This window comes from Amia ocellicauda, chromosome 3 (assembly GCF_036373705.1).
Source record: "Amia ocellicauda isolate fAmiCal2 chromosome 3, fAmiCal2.hap1, whole genome shotgun sequence".
Lineage (NCBI taxonomy): Eukaryota > Metazoa > Chordata > Actinopteri > Amiiformes > Amiidae > Amia > Amia ocellicauda.
Window position 1 is genome coordinate 22,422,280 of NC_089852.1, and position 27,743 is coordinate 22,450,022.

General features: G+C 42.4%; 1 protein-coding gene across 2 annotated transcripts in view; it reads right to left on the reverse strand.

The window, feature by feature from the left end:
• Nucleotides 1–27,743, reverse strand: part of LOC136741212 (protein TANC2) — a 240,496-nt gene that overhangs the window by 111,143 nt on the left and 101,610 nt on the right. For both annotated transcript variants that reach the window (XM_066698500.1, XM_066698499.1), the window contains exon 4: nucleotides 24,270–24,369. In XM_066698500.1, the coding sequence (XP_066554597.1) occupies nucleotides 24,270–24,336 (67 nt within the window). In that variant the 5' untranslated portion in view covers nucleotides 24,337–24,369. The remainder of the gene's footprint in view (nucleotides 1–24,269; nucleotides 24,370–27,743) is intronic.

The window sequence follows — 27,743 nt, forward strand, 5'->3', positions numbered from 1 at the left end:
TGGTGTATGTTTTATTATTATTTGATGCCTCTGGTTCCTGTGGAGCCTAGCAGGTGGAATGAGAGTAACCTCTTGCATAATGGCGTGACAACCTTTAATGTCAGTGTGCTAAACACGCAGCACCAGACACGTTTCTATTTGAACTGATCTCCATTTGTGCCATGCAAGTGGTTTTGGAGGCATACAATCCTTCTGAAGCATTTACTCCATAATGGGTTTAAAAGTACAGTGCTGCTGCCATTCACTGAAGATGGCTCTGCTCTAGTTCACAAGGCAGGTGGTTAATAGCAATGCCATTAAAGAGGTGCTTGGGGAACTAGGCAAAATATATATCTAGTGAAATTGTTCCATCCACCCATAATCAAAAGCATCTTTCAAAACCCTTAGTTGTGCGAACGTCAGTCAGGCTTTTGATATTTTGTCGAGTCATTTCAGCCATGTACTTTCAGGTGTCATTACTGCAGCATCCATAGGCCGATCACTGACTGGCACAACAGTCATTCGTTTTATCCGACCCAAATGTTCCACCTCTATCACTGTGTTTTATGCATTATTACCGGTGTGGTTAAATTCAAACGCCCAGCAAGAAGGCAATAGGCTGATCCATCTAAAACCTCAGCATCCCAACACCCCTGTGCATTTCAAACTGGCAAACTGGAAGACACTGAAACAAACTTGGGCAACATGGCTGCCAGCCCACAGCCCTCCTGGTCCTCTCCAGCACAGGGTGTTCTCAATGAACTTCCTATTCACAGTGTACCAGGCAGTAAGCAGTGAAGAGACGACACATTTTACCAAACACCCCTGCAATGGAATGATATTAACTCAAAAGGAGTAGCACCCAGTGTGTACATGTGTACGTTTAGCTCGTCAAAATGCACAGCTGATGGAGAGTGTATGAGAAAAACAGGGTTTACCTTTTTCATAGCATGCCCATAACTTCACAGCAGGAATCAGAATACAACATTATACTTTTAAAACACTTCTTATTCCAAATAATACCCTTGAAAGCACTATGAAATACATATCATAAATCATAACCGTGATAATAACGAATACAAATCAATACATAGAGTCTGAGAAACAAAAGTGTGATAGTTAACTGAACAAAGTGAGTACTGAAGCTGCATAACATATTAACCAATATATGTTCAGATACAGATGTAGGTGTAGATATAGATGTTGATATAGCTATAGATACAGATTCTATTTGTTTATGGTGATGTAGGACTCTTATTTAAAGGCTACTTAGGAAGGAGTTTGGCCACAGATGGTGTATCTATTGTATTGGCAAGCTTGTTCATTTTTTAATCAATAGGGAAATTGTCCTAGTTAAAAATACACATGCATATACAGGGAGATATTTCCGGTCATGAACACTGATTGCCAAATATGAAGGCAAAAAATAATTGAGCACTGTCAGGCAGTGCTTCAGCCGCCTACCTCCTGAAACCACGGAGGGAGTACAGAGCACATAATCAAGAGACACACAATGCTCCTGCGGTCAGCTGACACTCTCTGTGCACACACACACACACACACACACAGGCTCAGTGTTCCCGGTACGAAGCCACGATGATGAATTATTCAGCGTTTTGTATTGTCGGTAATCAGAAGAGAGGCTGAATGGTTTAGTGTTTGCAAGGGCAGACTGGGAGCCAGGAAGATGCTGGAGCTAAAACATCCATCTTGATCTCTCTTCAGCCCTTTCTCCTGTGACTGTCTGTCAGAGCGTGTTGCCTAGCTCCAGCCGCTTGCAAGAAACAGGCAGCGAGGAGGCAGAAGCCAGGCAGGGTCTGAGAGATGGACTGTTGTGATGGCGTAGTGCTTCCGTCTGGCTAAAAATAATCAAGCGCGGAGTGTTATAATTAACACGGATGTAACAGGGACACTTGTAAACCTGTTCTGTCATTAAATCGTCTGGAATGCCAACTGCAGTGTCAAGTCGGGGTGGTCTTCTGAGCTCCAGAAACCCAACAATATCTCAGGCTGTTTAAAAGCCCCCTACACAGCTATTACTTCTCAAGGCGAGGTTAGTCTTTAGACTTCCACTCACTGCCCTGGTGTTTCAGCACTAATCGCCCATGATCTGTTTCAGCTCTGATCACTTAACACACACTAGGCCACTCGAGTTTGGTGCCCAATAGAGATTGATTAGTCTTTAATTGATATAGAAAAAAAGGAAACAGGCCTAGCCTAGCAGCCTAGGCCTGGGACTAAGAACAACAAGAGCAGGATCCATGATATCGAGAATCCTGCGTCACATCCAGGAGACACAAAGGATCATGGCAACTCTTGGCACACGCTTGAGTGTCGTGGTCTTTGTCCTTTCAAGTGCATTAAAAAAAAATCACCAGCACTCAGAAAGAAGAAGAAAAAAAAAAGAAAATCAATGTAGCCTTTTCACTCAGATACTGTTTTCAAGCAGCAGGGGGCGTTCATTAGCCTATGGCTCAGTGACTTCACTAACTGCCAAGGAGATAGTGCCCTTGGAGTGATGCGTCTCTTGCCCTCTTCTTTACCCTGCGCTCTCTCTCTGTCTCCCTCCCTCCCTCTCTGTCTCCATTGCTTACCTCACTCACGTTCGCATCTCCAAAGCCCACTGCAGTGTTCCTGTTGCGTATTCCCCACAACACAACCCAGCCAACTCTTTCTGTAACTTTAAACAGCCACACACAGGCACACACAGGCACACACACGCAAAGAGACTAAACCTAACTGCGCACACACTTCTGCGGAGCTCAAGTACCACAATTGAGGATACAAATACATATCCCTGAAGAAAAACCAAGTGTGTGTCTGTGTTCATGGGAATGTCAAAGGAGTGCGGTGTGTTCTGTTTGTTAGTAAGAATGAATTTTGCATGCACAATATATATGCTCATTTGTTCTTATTTTTTTAATAAGTACACTGTCTGTTTTAAGACAGTGACCCACACAACAAACAAAGTGACAAGATGTGAAGAAAGCAGTAATGGCACAGGGTGGGGGCTTCTGGTGGATAGTCACTTGCCTAGGCATTTAGTACCCCCTTGCTAATGTGGGGATATAATTGTGATTGTCCTTAAGATAACTCCACAGCGGGAACCAAACCGTGTCTTCCTGATAGATGATAGCAATTGCATGATGAATCCTTTACTCTCGCCAATGTCAGCCAGGTTAGTACGCTGACGCTTCATTGTGTGCCGAAATACAAAACACAGGGACAAAAAACAAAAGCAAAAAAACAACAACTTTGCAATCCCCAGACAGTATAACAGCACAGAGAGGAAGGCTGTCTTGTTGTCTGTATTTACAGCTTCCCGTTGCTACGTTTCCAGTGTTCCCATGTCAGGTGCCACTGCAAGGTTAATTAGCCTGCCTACAGCAAAGACCAGGACGTCTTCCTCGGTAAACGAAAGCCTCTGCAATAATGAAGCACAGTACCTTGCAAGCACAGAAAGGGTGATAGGGCATGACAACTCATCTCCCAGGAGTGACACTTTGGAGGAAGACCTGAAGAACTTCCAGAGAAATCAAAAATAAATCAATAAACAAACACCTTTACTGAACAATCAGATCCACTTTGGACAGTCACACAGTCCACATCATCATTCCAGGATCAGTACTAAATTACTACATTATTTTTTAGTTTCTCCTTCACTATGGGATATTGAAATAAATAAATTCATAAACTCCTACATACTTCCAAAACAAATATACCAACACAGATTCTGAGTATACAAAAGATTTGGGGCAAAAGAACATGCATCCATTTTTGGGGCAGTTCTTTTGTAATACAATGAATAATGTCTTGCATATATCTCAAGTCATGGTATAATACAGGACCCCATCCTATTTAACCAATTTTTTTTGGTTCTGCTATTTTAGCTGAACAAATCCAGAGAGAAGGGTTTAAGGGCTTCATGAAACGGGAACAGTGCTTGCTGTTTATAGACAACGACCTGTTCATCTCACACATTAAACACGCACACACACGCACGCACGCACAGACACACAGTACACAATGTACTAACCCACACAACACTCACAGTACCATTTGGTAGAAAAAAAAACTAACTGCAAAGACGTGGTGTTGGATAAACGTGTGAGAAAAGACTCGGGGAGAGGAAAAATACTGAAATGCCTATTCTTGCCAACCCAGTGTCCTCTGTACTGGCTGGACAGGACCACATTGCTGCCAAAATCCCACAAGTCTGTCAATACAATCCAATAGAAAATTAAATCAAATACAATAAAATAGACGCTTTTTAAAAGAAGGCGTTTTTAACCTGGTAAATAATTCTCCTCCAAAGAAAGACTTCAGCATACATCTTATGCGGAGACATGATAAACTATGCGGGCAGCACCAGGCAAAGTGCACACAGAGGGACTGATTAGAACAAACAGGGAAACCAAAACAGCAATTAAGAAGGGAAAAATAGATTCGATATTTGAACCCTCATTAGGACGTCAGCAACTTCATTGAATTGAACTGCTGGCTGGGCTGATTTTCCTTTTATTCTTTTCATTTTCATCTTTTGAAAATATTCAGGAAACGTTATAAATATCCCAGTGCGAAAGAAGAAGGGGTGGGAGGAGGAGGGAGTGGGGGCGGTTGTGGGGGGGGGGGGGGGGTGATGGAGGCGGTGTGGGTGGTGAAATTACACAGTGATTTAGCTCCACACTGGATATCTACCGTTAACTACAGAAAGGCTGTTATAACTGATGAGTCCAAGAGGAACAGTTTTTCAGAGAGGTTTCTCGTTACAAAACGATAAATCAATATATGTTTGAGACATTGAAGACACTATAGTAGGGCAAAATCCCCCCTTTAACCTCATGAGTTAATATAAGGTAAGTAGCACTACAACCAAGATGCTACGAGAGAAAGACAAGACTGATGGAAAACACCGTTGGAACATAGACAAGGCTCCTCTCTATGATCTAGCTTTTGTCAATCGCTCTGTCCGTCTCTCTGTCCGTCTGCCTCCCTTCCCTGCCTTCCCAGCACAAAGACAAAACCGACAAAGCCAGCGCGGAGCCGCGGACATGAACAATACCACTGAGTTAGAATAGATCAGACCCCAGAGACAGACAGACGGACGGACAGAGAAAGTCTCGTTCACACCTTTCAACAGTAACAACGTAACCGGATGACAAGCCTCTGTCATTTTGTCACCCCCTGAGTGACAGCAAACTCGAGTCACCTTTCTCTGACCATCCTTTTTATCCTCAGCCCTGACAGTGCTAACATTTAGCACCTCTTGCCTCAAGCCATTCCAGGAGCCCCCTCGCACACACACCCCAATATATCCCAGTTCCCCCATTCCAGCTCTGCTCACCTCCGTCTCCTGGTGAATAGCTCTGTGTTCCCAGCTGTAAAAATCCTGCACCATGGTTCGTAGTTGAAGGACAGAAGAGGTTGAATACACACTCAGTGAAGAAAAAAAAAAAAAAAAAGTATAATATAGGAAACGGCAGCAGCAGGAGCAGCAGGAAAGGATGAAAATGAGAGAGCAGGAAAGAGAGCGGGCGAGCAGAGAGAGGTACAGACAGAGAGAGAGCTCTCTGCAGTGTGAACAGAGTAGAAGGCAAGCACCTGGTGTCGGCTCTTGGGCGCGCACATACACACACTCACAGTCGCACTCGCGCACGCACGCACGAACGCACGCACGCCCCCCCTCTCTCTCTCTGCTCAGAACAGACTCTCTTAACCCCTTCTGTGCTGGTTATGAACACCCCCTCCCCTCCCATGTCTGCATCCTGTTGCCTTATTCAGTCTTTGCCAATCCTCAGCCAGATCAGCTCATTCAGAACTGCTTCCACTGTACAGCACTCAACTCCGCACACAGCTCAGCTCAGCCCAGCGCCGCTCATTCAAATACACAGCCAGGCAACAGGACCCGGGCGAACACGAGACAGCGGCCCTGCTTTTTAACAGGACCAGCGGATACGATCTATACTGGATTTGTGCAGAAGAAACTGTACACAATTGCTTGTTTTTTTTCCTCACAATTTATTTTTTATAACCTACCCTTTTAATTATTGTTATTAATTTTTTTTTTTTATATATTTTGACATTGGATTGTTCAATCCTTCATGTGCCATATAAATTTAAAAGTTGTTTTAAATCACACCCTTCAGACAGCATTTTATGCCTGATAAAAGTAGACAAGTGGGCACAATTATACCCTCTGTGCCCAGAGGAGATAATATAAGACATAACAGTTCAGAGCTATCACTGGGGATTAGTAGTAGAGGTACAAAAGGGATAATTTGGGGAAAATAAAAGGGAAATCTTGATTCAGCTGGTTTAAAAATGGCTTTAGGTAAAAATGCGTTTTGTTTCTGCATTGCTGCCTTTCTTTTGCTCTTCCCCTGCCCTCCCATCAATAGTTTTCAATTATGCAAGGTTCATGGCAAGTGATTGACTGATCCTTGTTGGATGATTATAGGGTAGTGGAAACAGGCCACACTTTCAGTTTGAGAGAGCTCCAAGGCACAAATAAAATACAATAAAAATAAAATCAAGGCTGTCCAGGATTTGTATTAAAAATGTACAAGTTTGTTTCAGTTCCCTGCAAAGATTTAAAAGGAAAACTCAGCAAGATGTGACTGTGGGGGGAAACTGCTGTGATCCCCCACGAGGACCACAGCTGACGCACATTTTTGGGTGAGCGATTCGTCCCCAGTCGTCAGAGAAATTAAAAAGCCCTCTCGCACCCGCCCACCGGTATGCCAGGACAGGAAGTCCATTGTCCTCGACGCCCCCTCTGCCACCATCAACCCCTTAACCTCTGCAGCAGGAACAGTACAAGGCTCTGCTGCCCAAATGACAAGTACTGTATTTAAAGGCATTCACATTAATCAGGCCCCAAGCACACAAAATGAAGTACAATTTATCATATTTAGTCAGGCCTACGGAGTCCAAAAACTAATAAAACAGATTGGTTCACCCTCTTATCTTTCACCTAGCCCTGCAGCCTTCTTCCATGTTTATGATCACAGCAGATATGGAGCCAACACCAAAAATGACTCCTGGCATAAAAGCTGCTTGTGTTTTTAGTAAAAACATTGTTCTGTGCCCGTTCTTAAGATTGCATGACAGGGCATTTTTAGAACAATGGAGGATAAACAAGGCATGCTAACATGTTTAAGTGTCTCCCCACTTCTGTCCAACCACTGAACTTGAGCTTATATTGTCTCCACAAGTGGTCCTGAGTCCAGTTCTGCCCTCCAGTATTAATGTTGAGTGCTGGAAACTTGATCTTGTGACTCACTGAGGTCTCATCTAACAGGATTTCCCATGAAAAGGCAGTTAACATCAAAACCCAGTCAAACACAAAACTATAGTTCTGTGTCTCTGTTCGTCTGTGTTAACCTAGCTCAATTAAGTGCTCTGATCAATGCATCTGCTTGATATTAGGCAAACATTTAGATTTTTCTGCCACTAGTTGATTTTGAGTTTAGTCACTGTTCTAATAGAGACTAGAGTAGAAGGGCTAGGATTGTTTTTGGACCATCCAGGAGATCCAAGGTCGAATACAATGATATCTGTCAGCACAAGAGCTGTAGCAAAAGAGATTGACCGCATGTTAAAAACTTTGAGGTGTCTTTCAGATGTGTGTATGTTTATTTTTTTGGTTTGTCAGTAATTCCAAGGTAAGGACATAGGGAAACCCATCTGTGTTGAGGCAGAATAAAACAGGCAGAAGAATTCTCTCAGGGGGTGAAGCTGGAACAACTGCTACTGCTTGCTAATACTTGAGACAATAAGTTATTGTAGATTCAAACCACAACCAGTTATTTTTAAAAACACCTGTTCCCCCAAACCCTTACCTATTTGGTGACTCAAGCATTTAATAAATTCACACAGACATGGGGGAATAAATAAATAATATATATCAGATTAATTGAAAGTGGAGCTTGTTTGACGTGCTCTCTAAAAGTTCATTTAAGACTAATACGGTTTTGCTTTGTGGAATGCTAATAAGATTACAGTATCATATTTTAAGATGTTTTTCAGCAGGACACACTACACGTCAGCTGTTGTGTTATATGATGCTGTTATATATATGTGACTGGGCCAGAGCGGGTCACTGCAGCTGGGTGATGTAATGCAGTGCTCATCTCAAGGCGAAGATGGAGGGGAGATTCAAACCTGAGCAGCCCACGCACAGACGCGGAGACTGGGGGCCAGCTGTGAATCAGCACCGCTCTCAAAACAAAGCTCTGTGGCCGCTGTCTCAGGCAGGACACCTGCCGCTGTGCAGAGATGAATCACTCAATGCATGATCTTCTCTCACCAGAAGGCTTTACACAGGGAGATATATTTGTTTCTATAATTAGAAAAGTGCCCCCCTCTCCACCCCCAATCCACCACAAACCCCTAACCTGACAGAGTGTTAACCATCCTCGCCTGGTGGTGTGACTCTACAATGTGAAGCTGGCAGATTGTGGCCCTTTCCTGTCCAGGGAAGAACTGCGTTATTAAATCCGTCAGGAAGGAGCATGTAGCTGTAAACAAGGCTGACATTAACTGGATAATAACTGGATTATTCGAACAAAACGTGTATCATTTCACATTGTCTGGTTGCTTTCTGGTCCCATTTCAATTTGCTCATTGTCCCTTCTGTATGCTGACTATTTCTTGCCGAATCTCACCATATAAAATGAGCACTGCCCATCCTCCACTATACATTAAAACAACCTGTTAACTCTCCACTGCTCACTATGGACACCATTTAAAAGATGTAACCTTTTTAGTTCTACACATTCAATGTTAGAGCTTGTTGTATTGATACTTGAACTGTACTCTGAGTCACCTCATACATTGATTAATTATTGCATTGAAATATAGATTTATTTTCTCGTTTAACCACTACATGTTTCACAGTTCCTTCTTAAAAATATGTAAGTGTCCAAAAAAAGATAAATCAAAGATAATGAAAGGGAAGCTTGAAAGGATATGTTGTTGAACATCATTAGCAAGTTGCTGCACAGTGTAGTCTTGAAGCAACTAAGTGAAAGTTACAAAGGGCTTTAAAATCGATAGCAAGTTATAAAATCTCGTAAATGAAATCAAACGTGTTGATCACTGGATGCGCCCTATATGAACAGCAGACTGACGACACTGGTCAATTAAGGTGTGTCAGGAATTCTGCTTCCCGCCGCTTCCCTCCCAATCAATACTGCAACGACACCGCGAGAGGCCGAAAATAGCATTATCAGTATGAAGTGCTCAAGCAAACAGACTGTGATAAAAGCAACCTGACGCAGAGGGGGGGTCATAAACAGCATCAAACAGCACGGTTATCACGGGTTGGACTGGTGGTGTGGACTGACGGCGCAGTTGTCACACGTTCCTATTTCTGGATGGTGTTAGCCCGTGCGGTCACCCCGTCTATCCAACGCACCCGCCACAGGTCTCTCAAAGTTCAAAGAGCCCATTGCGGTGTTGTAGGTTAAGTAGTCAACACTAATACTGATCAAACATTATCGCCGGCATGCCGTTAAAGGGGAAGGGAGGGGGGGAATGATTGGTCTAACCTTCAGCAACAAAACAAATGCCTGTGTATTAATGAGTTTTATGTTCTTATTATGCAGATGACATTTAGTAAAGCACTTAATTACTCTGAGAGACAGAGACCGGCTGTAACTGATGTGCTGAGTTACCAGTTTATTGGAAGTGCAATGCATGGTTTAATTATAAATGACACCATTGCGAGGCTGTGTTCTCCCTTAGTTCTGTAATTCTGTTCCTGGGATGCATTGTGGGAAGTAGTTTGGTAGGCCTCAAGACTTCTACTCAAAAACAGGCACTCAGGACTCTTGTTTGTTCATACACTTTCACTCTACCATTACCCTTTATTATCTACCATAGAAATCATGCCTCAGAAATATGGATTATGGTAAGTTGTGGTATTCTAATGGTCCATTATACTGGACCTCATAGAAAACAAGAGTAGAAGCATGCTAAAGTTTAAAATCCTGTGGTAAATCTACGGGGTTAAAATCTGTACACGTGTAAGCAGACAAAGATGCCCAGGATTGCCTATTAAGAGTCTCAGGCGTTGCACACAGTTCAGCCTAGGTTGTGAGAGACATGAGGTAGAAGTAGTAGTGGGGGGCATGGCAGTGGGGGGGGGGGTGGGCTCTCTGGCTCTGGACCCCCTCCAAGGATGCTTTCTCCAGAGGCCTCAGCTCCGTGTCTGAGGAGCAGCTCCCATTCCCCGAGATTAATGGAGCTCCTCTCTCTCTCTCTCTCTCTCTCTCTCTCTCTCTGTAACTGGCCTAACATTCATCCTTCTCTCGACAGCCTCACTAGCTGGGCACTGAGCCAAGCACATCCGCAAACAAGGGCAGGAGAGAAAGAGAGAGAGATAGAGAAGAAGAGAAGATATAGATAGATAAGTGATAGAGACAGGGTGAAAAGGACAGACAGAGAGACAGTGAGGGGGAGAGCAGCAGAGAATAAGGGAGAGATTTGGTGAGAACACAGAAAGAGGAAGGAAGGGATATGTAAAGATATGGAGAGAGAGAAAGATAAGAGTTAATAGAAAAATTAGAGAAAGAAAGGAGAGAGAGAGGATGGAGAGACAGAGACGAGGGAGACAAAGCAAATCTGTATCCCCCCCAGCTCTCACATGCCGCTCCAACAAAACAGAAATGCAAGCGCACTGCAAAGTCAGTATGATGATGATGATCCAAAACCTCAAAGCTCACAAAACATGAACACAGTGTTTTCAGTGTTAACTCCAGGGGAGAGTTTCACATTTTTTTGGGAGGACGTCCTGCATCATCTAACTGGGCCTCCATTTGGCTCAAAAAACAGGTCATAACTGAACATTCCAAGCCATCCACCTTAGCCATACATTTGTAAATAAGCTAAGGCCTGAAGTGTTGGCTGCATAGAATGGCCTGGATACAGCTCGTCTCTTATCTTGGGAGTTTCCAATGTTCTTATTAGCAGGCAGGAGATCCTCCAATTGTCCCAAGAGCCGGGCTGTGAGGCATTCTGGGATTGGAGCATGATAAAATAAATAAAAGTGTTGAGGAGTTAAGAGCCTAGTTCTTTTTTTAGAGGGGGCAGGTGACCGGTTCCTCAGACAGAGAGAGAAGTAAGTTGGAGTGGATGTAAACACATCGCTTGACATTCTCAACTCTAGAATCCCCCAGCGTACAAGATAGTATAGGAAAAAAACAAAAATCATACAAAAACAATTGGTATTACGATTTCTCTACAAGAGCATATGAAGCTATAAGTCTAGAATGGACATTTATAAAATAAATGTTTCTGCAAAACCCAGAAGAAAAGAAAATACGGCACTGTAGTTCAGTGTGACCCACATATGCCAAAAATAATATGAATTCCAATATAGTACAAGCATAACCTAGTTAAGGATCTCTGTAAGATAAAATTAACTAAATTGTATACACCACATATAAGCATAATACAAATTAACAAATCAAGGCATATTCAAATCTTAATGTAAGACAAGGCAAGAGTTAACTAGGGCCGAGCCAAAAGACTAGCCTAGTTCTCATTAGCAGTGTTCTCTGTCTAACTGCTTCACATGCCAAAGCGCCCGGCTTACATCAGCAGGTACCGAGAGAGGTGCAAACACGTGGTACGGAGAGGTGCTACAAACCGCGATCGCAGTCTTTAGCGCATCGCCCCGAATGCACGAAATAGGTCAGTGCGAGGAACGACCCGGCAGCTCGCGTGTCAGGCAGTGCAGTCTAATGGGACAGAAAGGGAGCCGGAGTGATACAACGCAGCCATCGAAATTAGAAACAGACTTGAAAATTGAAAATTATGCTTGGCGACGGGGATGGGGGGGGATGTGGGGGGCTGAGTTAGTCAGAGACTGGGGCCCATTAATCGCTACACTGCGCTGGCTCCCATTCATAATGACTAGCTGTTAAAAATTCATGTTGGATAAGGGTCAGCAGTCCCACGCGGTCAGTGTTTCAGCCTACACCGTTATAAGGGGTGAATAAGAAAAAGGAAGGTGAGGAGTAAAAGAACGGAAATAAAAGCTCAGTCTAGTCAAATGTACAAAACCTTCTTGGGGAAGAAAAAACAACATCAAGAAGCTGCCACTGAATGAAGGCATTGTGGAAGTTTCCTTTTGTACAGAAATAGGATTCAAGCGAGGAAGCTGGTTTTCCCTTTAAGACGAGGACGATGCACTGGGGGGGGCGTTGAAAGACATCAGAATGAAGTCCCCAGTACAGAATCTGTGCTACCGTACCTTATGGAAAACCACTTATTTTCAATTTTTTTTTTTTTTTTGTGGTGGGAGATGAAATCTTTTTGTATCAGCTCGAGGGGAAGAAGAAAAATACAAATTGATACAGCATAGATAAGGAAAGCAATCTAGCAGTAGCCAGTGCCTGGGAAAGGGTGCAGTGCAGAGCAGACCCAGACAGCCCGTATGACAGGGTAGTGCTGATTAATGGAGATGAGGGCACATCACTGATCCTTGTTTAATGGAAACAGTTTCTAAAGGACATGGCTGAAGGTCTCCTGGTACACTCTTATGCAAGTTTTACCCTGTAAGTGTTATCCCATGGTTTGAACACATTTTCACTGTGCTTTACTATACTACCATTGTCTTCCACAGTAAACATGTTTCAGAAAAATTGATCATGGAAAGGTGTGGTATCCCTGCGAATGCAGCCACACCAAAGCGTGAGTAGTAGTAGTCAAGTCTACAACAATATCCATTTTAAAAAGAAGAATAAGAAAGTTTTGTTCTATTGTAGAGTAATGCAATCTCATGCAGGATTGTCGTATAGCCCTTTAAGTATTTGAAGTTATCCCTAGCCTAAAAGGAAGAAATGTGTTAAACCTTTCCAAAATTAATTGGCCTAATTACTGCACGGTTACAGAGCAATAATGAGAAATTAACAATAAGTGTGTTTTCTTCTCAGGTGCACAGATTTAATTCTTGGGCCTAAAGGAGGATGATGTGGTGGGGGGGGGGTTATTTCACAGAAGATCGCTGTATGGTAATCCTGCCTTCAAGTGCTTATTAGTTCTGCACAAGTATAACTCAATTTTCGTGTTCATTTATTATTATTAGGCTGCTTCAGGGTGAGTTTAACAAGTTGTCCATTCTCAACGCGCAGAGTGGAGGGCCGTAATGCAAGCTTAATCCCACCCACAAGTGCTGAATTATGGGTAGTGTTTGGACTGCTTGAAATTGAAATGTATAACAGGATAAGTAGAGAAATTCAACCAAAAAAGGTGAGAGAAGGAAGTGTCCTCGCGGCCGGGGAATTGCTTGAGACGTCACACAGAGACCAGGATTGAGGTTCCAGACAGACAGTCGCTTCAGGACAGAACAGGGAAGGTTGATCTCAGGATCAAGTGGATAGGAGAAAATAGATTACCCTTTCAAGAGCTCCCAAACATGCAAACAATTTGACTGCAGTTAAGATGCTTATTGCAGACACACACACACACACACACACATATATATAGGACATAAACAACATATTACAGCTACCACGCCAAAGTAGGTCATACTATCTCAGTGGCTTCACCAAAACCAAAGGTGTGTTTCATAAGCAACGTGATGGTTCAGTCACTGAAAAGAAAAGCACTGCCTAATATCCACTATCCACATTATTTCTTCATGGTGAAATACAGCATTGGCTTTGAGACTTGCTTTTAACACAATGGAAGTGTAATTGTAGGCCAGTAATATATCCTAGCACATTATGTAGCATAACAATTATGTTGATGAATGGGAAGGGTTGATTTCTACATTTCTGAAGTTCATGTCCAACGCCAAGCGAAAACCTTTTGATATCGAACGGCAGCTCCATTTTAGCCAAACATGAGAATGAAGAAATAAACGAACATTTGAGTTTCTGCTCATGCCTGGTTTAGGTTAATGCACAGAAACTCTCAGCGACAACCTTCTTCTAGTCTAGCATTGTCCCAAAGAGGAAGAGGAGTGGAAAAGGTGGGAACTGCACTGATTGAAGGAGTGTGCTAGAGTGCAAACAAATCAATAAACAGAAATGGGGGGAAGACATCGGATTCAACCCCTCTCGTGGTGTGGTTTTCACTTTGCTGCACTTCGCCACACAGAGAAGCAGGTGTCGAGGTACCGCTCTCTTCTGACAACAAAGAGGCTTTCATGTGTGCGCACTGCAAGCACAGTTGGAGCGAGATCTGAGAGCTTGGGAAGAGGAGCTAGGGGAGGTTAATGAAAAAAAATGGCTGTGGGGGGGGGGTTTGGGGTTAGTCCAGAGTAGTTAGGACAACAGGGAGGGAGGCGCAATTCTCTGTTGCATTTCAGCGCACACATCAATGAGCACAAATAAGACAGACCTATAATATTTGAAAAGCATCTCCTCCCAGGGCTCGCTCACAGGGAAGGCACATTTCACTGGCATGGACTTCAAGAAGTTCGGATGTTACACAAGAGATGGGGGGGGACCAGTCTACCTATGAGGGTGTACTGTACTGCACTGTACTTGGTATTCAATAGGGAGCTGCCATACTAGTACAATGGTGTTTCTCTGTGGTAGGGAGAGGGGAACAAGTTTGAGTTGTTATTTTTTGCTAAATTTCCACCCCCTGTCTCCCTCCTAGCCTCTCCCTTATCTGTGCCGTTGTTTATTTTATTAACAGTATTCAATGTGCTCTTAAAAAGGGAACAACGATGGAAACCCCAATTGTGTGACTGCAAAGACAAAGATGTGTGTCTAGGAGGAAGTGTACCTATCTGTCTGTGTATTTTTGTGTGTAGCTGTTGCGGGTCCCCAGGCTCAAGCACTTGGAGAAGTCAAAGACAGTGCGCAGCCGCCAGCTGTAAATAAAGCAGGGGGAGGGATATAGCATCGAGGATCCCATAGAGCGAAGGCAAGTGAGATCATTATTTCTTCATCTGCTCAATTATTTTCAAAAAGCATGCGGATTATGCACAAAACCAACCCACGAACATAACGCAGACCTGTCCTTTCCAGAAAGTATTCCAACCTTTCCCAGCAACTTATCCCAGATCTCATCTAGACGGCAACAAATCCCAACTTTTTCCCATCGCAGCGGCTCAGGCTGTTAAAACCAAAATAAATAATTTCAAAATCACTTTAGGGGAAGAGAAGGGGGGGGGGGGACCCCTGAGAGAATGGCACAACAATTGCCATCAACCTCAATAAATCACTGGTTTTGTCGGCATGCATAATTATTACATAATCTCCCGTTTTGTACTTGACGGTATGTTGCAAAGCAGCCCACTTCTAAATATATTTTATCGCGGCTGTAGAAAAATGAGCGATCAATTAGGACTGCGCTAGTCCCAGCCCCACCGGCACTCAGCTGGGGAGCAGGTCAAGTTATGGCCACCATGTCCTGTCTTTAAAAAAAAACACAGCCAGTCTGTCACACGGCCCGTCAAAGCGCGTCTCAAATACTTGGCTGGGGAACAAGGTTCATTGTGTAGTGGTTTGTGAGTGACGTGACTCCCCAGGGTTCTCGATGGTGCACAAATCCTCCTCACTCTCTCTCTCTGCCTTTCTTTCCCTCCTTCGACACAGAGTTGCTCTGAAGTCATGGCAAGTCAGACCCACAGTGTAACATCAGAGGTGAGCTGCGCACATACTGTGTCATCAAAGATCCAAGTCAAGAGATGGATATTTAGCCACCAACTCTTCCAAATGAAGCAGAAATACTTCAATCATCAGTAAAATGAGCTGGTGAAAAGAAGAAAAAGTCAAGTTGTTCCACAGAAGCTGTAATTTTTCACAAAAATTCCATCCAAACCTCTTGTAAAGCACCAGTCTCATAACTGCCAGGTATAGTTGGGACACATACCAAGGCTGCTGCCCTTTCCAGGGGGAGGCCAGGAGTCCGAGCCCAGTGAGGCAGGGACCCGACTGCTAATTAAGATAACTGTTGATCTGCTTCCACTTCGAGCAAGGAGACGGTCAATTTAATCCCTGCGATAAACAGTAATTGCTGTGTCAGACTCCCAGCCTCTTTCACTGGCTGGCTTTATTGTTCCGTCGTTTGGTTCAGGAATATCTTACTTAAATACACCACCCGCCGCCGCCGCCACTGCCACCCAACAAAGTCTACTAATCGATAGCCAGCAGCAGGGTGACTCCGCATACTTCTCACCAGATCTCACACGTTGTAAATATATATTTTTTTCATTTGACATCTTAATGAGCACTAAGGGGCCCGCGCAGCTCCTAAATGGTCTGTGATCCGTTTTCCTTCACTGTGTAATATCCCTGTCATTAAGCTTAGTAGCTGCCGTTTAGATGATTACAGGTCATGCGTACTTAGCATACTAGTTAAAACGCCCTGCGCTGTATCTGGACTTGGAGTAGGTTGTTTTAATGAGGGATTGGTCTTTTGTGTGGATTCATGGCATAAGGTCATTATTCTCTTCCGCGATCATTACAGTAATGTGCGTATGAATGCTCAGTCTCTCTCCTGTTATCCTATCTCACTATCCAGTTCTGATTATTTTGTTATTTTGGGGAACCTTGTAGAGCAGTGGTCTACAGCCCTGGTTTCAGGTGTTGTACACACCTTCAGTCAGGAAGAATGGGCATGATCTGGAAGCCCAGTAATGCCATTTAGATCAGAAAATCAGAAGTCACTTATAGCTCTACGAGATCGGGACAGGTAAGGATTATTATAATAATTATTTTAATAATTTAAATGAGACCAGTGGACTGTTATATGTAAAAATCATTGAGTTAATGCGTAAAACCCCTGTGTTGAAGGGATCTCCTGTAACGCATTGAGTGGGATTGGAAAAGTGTAATGTATCTGGGGTCTAACTGGTGTGAAAGCACAGGGGGGAAATCATGACTTAATCTGACCTGCTCTTTCAAAATAAAAATGTGTCTGTAATTTGTCACAGTTTCAACCCATTGCAGTGTTCAACAGCTGAGAAATAAATTGTACATTACCTAAACTGTGATACACACTGGATGGGAAACTGGTTCAGATGAGGAATATATTAAGTGAAACACTTTATCCTAAAAGGCTGCTGTTTTCATACAGTAAAACCTGCAGGGTCAAAATAATAAACCTGAAAAGCAGTCAGCCTAGATAGAAGTCATTGCTTTTTGGACTGGAACATTTTCTGTGAACATCAGGCGATCGAAGATGTTTTTAGTCCTCTCACAACATTACATAAGAATTGTCTGTGCATGACTGTATCTTATGGTAAACGGGCAACAGTAGTTACTGAGGTCTGGGAAAGTATAGGAGATGGACCACAAAATGTCACAAACATAATCCTCTCTCCAGCCAGCATTCTTTCAAACAAACACTCTTCCAATGCTTCAAAAAAATACAAAATCTGATGTGAATCTGGGAAAGCAGTTCTCCCTCTAAGACAAAGTCAGACAGGAACACCTCTGCGTTTGAGAAACGTCCAGGGCCTCTGGAGTAGAAGCTATTGTTCTGACATTAAAGGCCTCCACTGTTCCCTGCACTATATTTATCAAAGTGGACAAGATTAGAAAAACATGTGGCTGGAGAGAAACTGGCAGATTACATACCAACCATTCAAATACAAAATAAAAAAATAAAAAATGATCCCCCACTAGCTCCCCACTCCCATTTGCCTTCCTGCTCTGGTTTATACTTTTATTCTTGGTCATTTATTATTGTAAGGGGAACAGGGGGAAAGTAACCTTCGCTTTATTATAAATGTGTCAGAGAAATGATCTGTGGCCTTCTCCTGTGAATTGGAAGCTAAAGATGCAGAAGTATGCTAATATTACAGACCACCTAAAGAGACAAGAGGATGCAGGTCTGTGAGATGTGTGTGTCTGTGTGTGTGCATGCGTGTTGCATTAGGAAGCAAACAATCTTTAATAGTGTGGATATTAAGGCAGGTTGCACTGAGAACAGATTATAGAGCACAATCTCCTCCGAGTGCAGGAGAGGCTCAGCGTGAAAATGCATTAACCCGAGCCAATCGCCTTGACCTTAACTGTACTGTCCACCCAGCATGGACAGAATTAGACTACTTAACAACATGAGTCACATACCGATTGTGCATCCAAATCTGAGCATCTAAACACACACTGCAATCAAGTTTGAAATCAGAAAAAAAAACACTTGAAAAAGATTGTGAAAAAAAACTCAGTCTCTCTCACCACACACTTTCTTACACACCTTCTCTCTATATCCCTGATCAGAAAACAAACAAAAAGAAAGGATATAAGAGGTGACATAATTGTTATGCTGCTACAAATGAAAAATATATATAAACTTGGATGAAGTAGATTAGATCATCCAACCCAATTCTTCATTCTGCTATACGCATGGAACAGAAGCCCCCTTCGAAAATATCCTCTGCAGAAAAGGCGCCTAAAACCGAAATCTGATCTTTAATGTTGGTGCTGTTCCTGCGGTCACACTGCAGAGAGGCATATGGTGAGTCACTACCTGTTTTGTGTTCAAAACCTCTTGCCCCCTCCAACCTAAACTCAGTGCGGACTGATGATTGGCCAACTCGGAGTGCCAGAGAGCAGTTTCCAAGGCAACGATACAAAAACACATCCCATGTGAGTGATTTGGAAGGAACAGGCAATTTTATGTATAAGTAAGCCAAGACCTTTTAAAATATTATATATAATTTTCTTTTAATTCAGAAACAGGATGAAAAAGATAACACAGCCATTCACTACAGGACAATATAACGGACCAGATCACGGTCACCCATACCCATCCCAGGCTTTTTCAGAACAACCAACTAAAATGTACATTCATGGTCACTCTGAAACACTTGACATTAAGGCCCCAGCCGGCCGTACAGTGAAGGACAGACATCTCTCGTACCACATAATAGCTGGAACTAGTCTGATTGGGGAAGGTGTTGACAAATTAACCCCTCCATAGTAAGCAAAAAGTGAAAGAACAGACCCTGCCTGGATCCGAATGGGAGCGTAGTTGTAAACAAGCCAGATAAAAGTGAAATGGACGGCCCTCTCTGTGTTAGTTACAGGCCGGTTCCTCTTAGTGCAGTACTGTAATTGCCAATAACAGCCGGAATCGCCTACCATGGTTCAGCCTTTATTGTACATTATCACAGCTGAATTCCCCTGCCCTGGAGGGACCATGTTCCCAGCACTGCTTTTATGGCTTTGTTTATCTGAAAAAGACCCATCAACCAAAAGTCACTTCCTTTAGGGCCGTAGTGTCTAATTGTGTTCCAGCCGCAGTATTACTAAATGAATGCGATTATTTTGATATTAGGCATACGTTTTTTTTAGTTTTTTCCAACCATTTTTATATATGTATATTTTAAGCTATTTCCCTTGATAGCTGTTGACTCAAGACTCAACTTTGAACCACCTGGAGAGAAATGTTACATTCATTCAGTTCATCGTGAAATTAGAGCAATTAAGTAGCTGAGAGCTGGGCTGAGTAAAAACACCAGAACATAATGCAGCCCCACCAGGAACTGAGATCGTCAATCCTGGTGTAGACTCGTCTTAATAACAACAGCAACAACAACAATAATAATAATAATAATAATAATAATAATAATAATAAATGAAATCAATACCCAATTTCAACTGGAGCCCCTACTCCAAATTGAAGTTTCCTCTCGCTACAGTTATACCTCCCTTGTCTTGTTTGCTTTGGACAGCTTTCAAGATTTCAAGTCATGCTCTGCAGCCACTCGACACTGCAGCTGTCACTCCACCTGTTAACTCTCACCGATCCCCCAGACTGGAGAAAATAGGCCGTGTTCCCAGCAATCACCTCTGCACGGCTGTAGTCCTGTCGTGTCCCTGCTGTCCACACCGACATGGTCTCTGTACCCTAGACCAATATTAGAGGGCTCATTTTGCTACCCAGAGAACCATTTTCAGAACATGGTTTGCCCATAAGTCAACCAAACACAATTTTCCTCAGATATACTGAAATATTCTTAAACTCAGTTTTCTGTGGGGGAAAAAAGGTGGATATTTATTCTTTTCTATAACTTTATTAGTTGTTTTTTGTGTACACCTGCAATCTGACCTGAAGCCTAATATTGCTATGCCCTATTGCCATCCTCAAACAGACTTTGATGAAAGGTTCAGATGCTTACGGTGATTAACACCAACTGAACCAACGATGTGCAACAGAAAAACAGAATCGGTCAGAAACACTTATATTAAAATGCGAGCTGAACATCACCTGTGTGCATGTGTGCTTGACAAGGCTGACAGTAAGCTGATGTCTTTCAAAGTTCCACAGGCACACACACGCTCACACACTCACCGGCATATCTTTTTCAACTGTGCCACCTTTGCATAGGCAATAGAAGAGTCTGTCTGCAGCCCCACAGTGCACTGCCTTTCCTTCAATCGACCTCGAATGATTTACAGATTAGATAGAAACACGTCCACATCACATTCTGCTATTTCTGTGGCCCACCACCACCACTCATGTCAACAAATTGAAACCTCTCTCTCTCTCTCTCTCTCTCTACCTCTCTCTCTCTACCTCTACCTCTCTCAGGTCACTGGAGAGCTAGCAGTGTGCCAGCTGCAGGGCCAGAGCCAGTCTTGTCTTTTATTGGTGTCAAAAGCAAAAACGACAAAAAGATTAAAAGAAAAAAAAAAAAAAAAAAAAAAAAAAAAGAGAGAATGAGGTTGGAGATTAAACTTGCTGCAGGCAGACTTTAACCACACAACAACCTTTGCTGGTTCCTTACAGTGAGAAACAAAGAGCACAGACAAACAGCAATTGATCTCAGATGTTGTCACTAAACTCAGGTTCACGGTGCAGCCCTGGACCTGAAGCTACACACCTATGTGTTGGTGTGTGTTTGTGCCATCCCAGAAAGAAATCAGAAGAGAACCATGAATGAGCCATTTCTTTTTAGATCAGGTACACTATTATAATGCAAACCATGGCTCAGGAGTACAAGCCTCCACTTGGGATGCAGGCTGAGCCCTACAATTCAAACAGCTCTGGATCCCATCCCGGCCAAGGAGCATTGGACTGTTAACCAAGATTCGCCAGTGTTAGCTGGGTTTGGTTCAGCCGGGGATCATTAATTAATTAATTGAATGTAATCTAAATTTGTCATGCAATAATCACTCCTATAAAGTACCAGGTGCCTGTAAGCTCCACAGTGTTATCAGTCAGAGCTCCATCAGTGCTGCCCACAGTTCTATATGCCTGCTGTGTCCTAGCATTATGCAGAAAAGTGAACAACTTGGCAGTGCCCATTTTTCAGAGAGTGTGTGTGTGTGTGTGTGTTTGTGTGTGTACACATGATATATAGTTATAGCTCCCTATTAAGAAGAGAAGCCATTACAGTGAGCCCAGTTGATGAACAATTGACAAACCCAAATTGGGCAGGGTCGAAAAAGAAGGGGATAAACATTTTTTTTTTTTTTTTTTCAACCAACAAAACAAAAAACAGAACATGCACTGTCCTGAACTTCCTCTAGCATGCTTTCCCATTTCCTTATCCCTCTTAACAATCAAAGTGATCCAATATAATGGGTCATTTCACCACAGCGCTTATTTCAGTTCCATAAATGAATGCTGCAGGATTCAAACAGCAAACTTCCCCCCTTGCCCTTTGTTGCAAGTTTTTTTTTGGTTTTGTTAAGAAACATGTTGTAAAAGTGAATGATACGGTTGCAGAGGCAGACTTATACTTTCCAAAACAGAAATACTTTGGCAAGCTCAGCAGCGCACACAAATTAGGCATATATTTAAAAATATAGTTTTCATTTACTGGCATGAGAAGTCCACTAACAATCGTGCAGCTGTTTAATGTCAGCTACCATTGTCATGCCTGAAATAAATGCTCTGAAAGGGCTCTGCAGCATTCCACACTGCCACGCGACCCGTGTCTACCGCAACGACACTGAAGGCATGGCAAATTGTACACTTTAACCCCTGTAACTCGATCAACTCTTATCCCCTTCAAATAAGGCACCACAAGATGAATAGACCTTTTTAAATGCCACACAGACACAGATGGATCAGTAAAGATGTGTGGCCTAGCTGTTGTTTTAATCCACTTCAAAGCCCTTTCTAATTTTCTTTGAGAACGGCAGGACACACCCGGCACAATAGAGCGACGTGCGACGCAACACGCAGAGCGCCACATAGCTTTCAACTGCAGCACACAACGTCACGGGACAAACAGAACCAAAAATAACCGGTCTTTAGATTAGACTCAGGTTTTAGCGAGGGGGCAAGAAATTTAATGAAATCAAGTAAAATAAAATAAAATATTCAATACTGCACATTGTTGTTTAGAAATAAAAGCTCTGACTTGAGGGGTGGTTTAAGAGTGTGGTTGCTATATTCCTGATGAATACTACCATAGCTTTGAATGGTATCGCCTTTGAATAGTGTTACTGCAGTGTCTATGCTTGTAGACAACTTCATGCATTAAGTATCTGTGCCACATTAAAGACTTATCTTCAGTGACAGATAAACTGCACAGGTAGGAGCTCAAAGGGAGTTATAAGTGCAGACTACTTAAAAATATTTACCCCTTCAGTTAAGATCAGGGGCTGTTCAATGACTGCCGTTGTCTGGCAAATCTGTTCAGATTCTCTCTACCCACCAACCATATAGATAAATCAATCATATGGGAAAACAGGTCGGTGTAAGGAGACCATGGCTTGCACCATCTCATAACGCCTCCTTCAGTATACCTGTAATGTTTTTCTTCCCCGCACAATATGTGCCATGTACCACAAAATGGAGTAGTGTCTCCCTACCAGTGTGGAGTCATTCAACTGGTCAATCAATCAATCAATCAATAAATAAGAATTATATTCTCTTTCATTTTGATTTCAGCCTATGCTGCTAGAATTCAACAACTTTGGGCAACAAGCTCAGGTGTGACAACATTTGAAGTAGGTGGAAGTTAAGACTTTTCTTCGGTATAATATAAAATATCTAAAACATGAATGATTATGATGGCAATTATCAATAGTAGTCTAATATTAGAAAACTTGATCAATGTAGTTCTTATTGACATCGGTGCATGTGTTGTGATTAAAGACGAGGAGAGACAAAAAAGGAAAAACACAGCTCGACTTGTGGGTATACAGGTCACGTCACTGCAGCCCATTTCAAGACAGTAATGTAAATATCCAGGAGCCCGTGTCATTCCCTGTCCATGCTTGAACTGCTCTCTCTGCACAGCTGTCAGCAGGTGTCTGGGAGTGCTCAGGCAGGTAGAACCACAGACAGGCTGTGAGCAGGACTAGGCCTCTGTAAGCCTCCTGGGTGTCCTGTCAGGTAACACACACTGTGCAGAGCCCGGTGTAGGGCAGAGTAGCTTCACCCAGGTCTTATATTCATACATGGTTGTTTATTCACACAGAAGTAAAAATATCTGTCACAGTCAGCTTGCAAGGCCTCTATATCCAAACAGTTGCATCAGTGCACTTGTGGTCATTTAGTACAATGCTGCACAATGCTAAACTGTGGTCCTACAGTGCAAAGATGTTCACTCACAAAGTGGATGAAAAACAAACACACAATAAGCCACACAAACGCAACACTGCCTCTTCTAGGGCCCTGATGTCTATACCCAACAGGGGGGTCTCAGGCTCAAACACAACTAATTCAGAGTATGAGCAAAGAATAAAAAAGAAATAATAAATACAAAAAAATATATCAACAAAGTCAGTTTACTACAGCTAAAACCTTCCACAGAGGAACAAGTTTTGTTTCCACGGCATGGCTTCACTTGTTTCAACTGGTGGTCCAGTGCATTAACGCACTGAAGCCAATCATAGCACTTTTAAGATGTATCTGTTTTTGTGCACATTTGTCCAAGTACAGGCGCTACACAGCTGTTTAAGTGTGCGTCACAGACGACGCATCCCTCTTCACCTGTTCGTATAAAAAAAAAAACTAAAAAAAACACAACAACAAGCAAGCACACATACACATGTAGCCCTGCACTTGACACAGATGAGTGCCAGGTCTTTAAAGTGCTTCTAAAAGTAGTTAAGAGGAGAATGAGCGGCAAAGTAGAATATAGATTCCTGCAGCTTTTGTTCTTCTGTCATTACGTCAGGCTGAAAGTGGCTTAAGTACGAACACAAATGCAAATTGAAGCATCTGTGTTGAAACAAAGCAAAACAGGGCATCCAGCAAAAACGCACACAACCGTAGATAACTTGTGCAGCTTCAGAAGAGCCTGTGTCATTATTGACCAGATGTCTTCTGGTGCAGCTCAGAGATCGTATGGTGCCCTCTACATTTGCCCCTGTGGAAAAAAACAACGCTTTATCTGAGGGTTCCCCACTTACCGCTGTTGCGATTCTTGCGGTTGGACTTGCCGCCGCTAAGCAACATCTTCAAGCTGTTTCTGAACATGGCAGCACCGTTCCGCACAGGCTACGGAGAAATCTGTGAAAAGGAGAGGCAGTGACAAGACATGGTGAGATCTCTGAGTGGAACAGTGCGAGAAAGAGAAAGAGAGAGAGAGAGAGAGAGAGAGAGAGAGCGAGCAAGGAGCTACAGGGACATAGTCACACAAATGCTGTGGCATAGAAAGAACACACTGGCTACTCATGATAAAGATGCCAAACCATTCCGGCTGTGCCATGTAAAATAAAGACAAATCTTCTGGAGTTTGTGTTCATGGAAAGCAAATAGGGCGAATGCTTCAGACATTTCGATTTACTAAATATGATGAAAAGGAATATGACACAAATGATCACGTTGATGGTCTGACTGGGGAACTGGAATTGGAAATGGCAAATGGGAGTCTGGGTCAATGTTTTCAGTAGGTGCAGGCCATATACAGTTCTAATTGAGGCCTTCACATACAAGAACAGCATGCAGCAATTTGTTTAATTAAATTGAGACACTTTTCCATAGAAATCAATGGAGTGACAGTTTAACCTCCCCCCCACATCTTTACGCAATATTGTTATATCGATTAAATACTATTTTGATCTTGAATTAAAACTGAATATGACATTGCAATCCCTAGCATTGGCCTGCAGTAGTGACTATCAGATAGACTAGTACCGCACCACAACACACTTGAAATGTGGAGCAGGGTAAAGGAAATTCCGAGGAAGAAACGTATTATTTTAAACTTATATTTTCTACAAAAACACTACAGTAATCTAAAAACTATTATAAATGTGTTCAAATTGAGTGTCTTGGCAAGCAACCTGAAAGTACTGGAAGAAGAAAGAAATATTGTAAAATAATATATATATATATATATATACTACATAGATATGAATATAGTACAGCAATTACACTAAAACCAATAAAAACTGTAAACACAGATGACACTGTACAGCTGTATTAGCTATAAATACAGATTACTTTAGATTTGAGCAAATATTAGATTTTCCACAAAAAGAAAAAACAAAAGACAAGGTACAAATGTGTTGTCAGGGGTCAGTTAATGATAGACAGCTAAAACAACAGGTGCTGTAACTGTATATCGTCAGTACTGCTTTAGCATGGCATATAGTTAAACAACACAATAGAAGGAGTGAGACAAAGGAAGTGAAAAAATATAAATACAAATACAATCTAAATATAATTGGGGCCCCCCTACCCAATGTTCACTTCTCTGATTCAGGGCAGATAAAGAGAACAAAGAGAGAGAGTACAGAGAGGGAACCAAACACAGCCAGGATAGGTTTAGAAAGCACAAAAGACCATCAAAGACAAACAAACCAACCAAAAAATGAATAAACGACCATATAATGTGAAATTACGAAATATATAAGCAGATATACGGATACAAAATCGTCAATATGTACAGGTTGTTAGGATTAGGAAATTAGTACTAAATGGATATGATCTAGTTAAGTCTGAGACCTGAAGCAATAATCAATCAATACGTTGGACCATACAAGTCTTGCACTAAAAGCGGGGGTTTCAGTAAACCCCTCCTCAAAGTGCATCACGTCAGTGATCAGGTGTTGGGAATTAGCTGGGCTGGGCCGACGCTACACAAACAGGATCCATTATGGGAGAGTTTGAGGCTCTGTAATCGTATGTTTGTGTGCATCAATAATTGCTTACCTATTAAGAATTGGGTGGATTAAGAATTATGGTTTTGAAGACAGGGGAGGGGCCGGGGGTTTATTAGTTGAAAACCGATCGCATCAGAATTTGTTGATTTTTTTATTTTGTTTTTTTCTTGGCAGCAACACACCTAAAGCAAATGGGGTCTTCCGAAGCCAAAATGTAGAAAACTCTCTCTCTGGATGATGAAGACAGTTCAGTTAAGGCTTTCATTACTCTTAATAAGTTGGAAATAAACATTAGAAGACACAGGTGGTCCTGTTGGTGAATTTATACCCATATAAATTATGGCCTAAAGAGATTATAACCGTGCAAATTGGACCAAGAAATTAATACAAAATCAAACTGCCTGCTCCACTGGTGTGACCATCGGCCTCATAAAATCAGGCACTGGGGTTTGATTCCTGTCCACATCCTTATACATATCAACCAGTCTGGCTAGTCCAATTAGATAGATGATGGGGACATCATGTATCCCAATAAAAATAAGCATCACATCCCACCAAAATAAAAACAATCAGATGTTTAGGTGCCTTGTAAAACAGGTGTCCTCAACATGAAGCTCATGCTATCTCTACTACATTGCTGAAGACTAACATACTGCATGAGTATTACTTTATTCAGGATAATGCTCTCTGTAAAGATGCCCTTAATTAATTTACAAGGACAGACTTCTCTTCTTTAAATAAAAATAAAAAGAACAGTTCATTTATAATTCATCGACTATGAATGTATGCATCTCCAATGAAAACTGTACTAGGACTCCACAAATCTCCCGTGTTTTTCTTTCTTCCGTGCTCCCTTCTTTTTTCTGCCCTCCCCGAGCTTGTGTTTAGAGAGCAAATCGAGAATGCCAAATTGAAGAATGGAAAAGACTTGGGGCTATGTACACTAAAGCATAACCCATAACTCTCCAGCTTTGGAGAAGAGAAAACATCTGCTAAAGCCCTGCACAGCTAATAAATAATATACTGCATTATAAGAATACTTCATTATTCATGCGACCTGTCTAAAATTACACACAGAAAAGAAAAGAGGAAAAGGGGAAAAACAAAAAACAAATGGTGGCTTTTGCAGCATTGTTTTCGTCTGATGCTCAGGCTGAAGACAAGAGGAGGCCGAAAAGATGGACTTGGATATCTCTTCTATGCTACGATACAGATGACTGACAAGCCTCTCTCTCAGTTGGATGAAATAACGGGATTCCCAGCTGTTTTCATGGTATATTTTCCCTCACAGATTTGGCAACTGTAGAACTCTGCACTAGATTTACAGTGTATTCATTTACACATTATTTACCTGATAATCAACTGTCACGGTTTTTAAAACACATCAGCGTAGCAGTCTGCCTCTGGGTGAATTTAGAGGGTAAAGTATTCTCTGTATTAGAATCATTTCAATTTAAGCCAGGCTGAAATATAGGGTTGTAGTTTCACCACGACATACATTCCTAGGTAAATCACAACTGATATCGAGCTAAGACACTGGTACACTACAGCAATGCAAAAATATGCATTCACTTCTCCCTGGGCTCTGCTTTCTCCTGATCACAATCAGACCACACTGGACTGGAGAGAGGAAGAAGGGACAGCAATGGCTCACTGTTCTTGCAGAGCACTGTCAAAATGCCTCCTATAGATCTGGCTGTAATAGTCTGGCGTTTACTGCCGTCTCCTTAAATCTCTCCAGAACCAGACAGATTGGTTCCGCTCCAGTTGACGAGT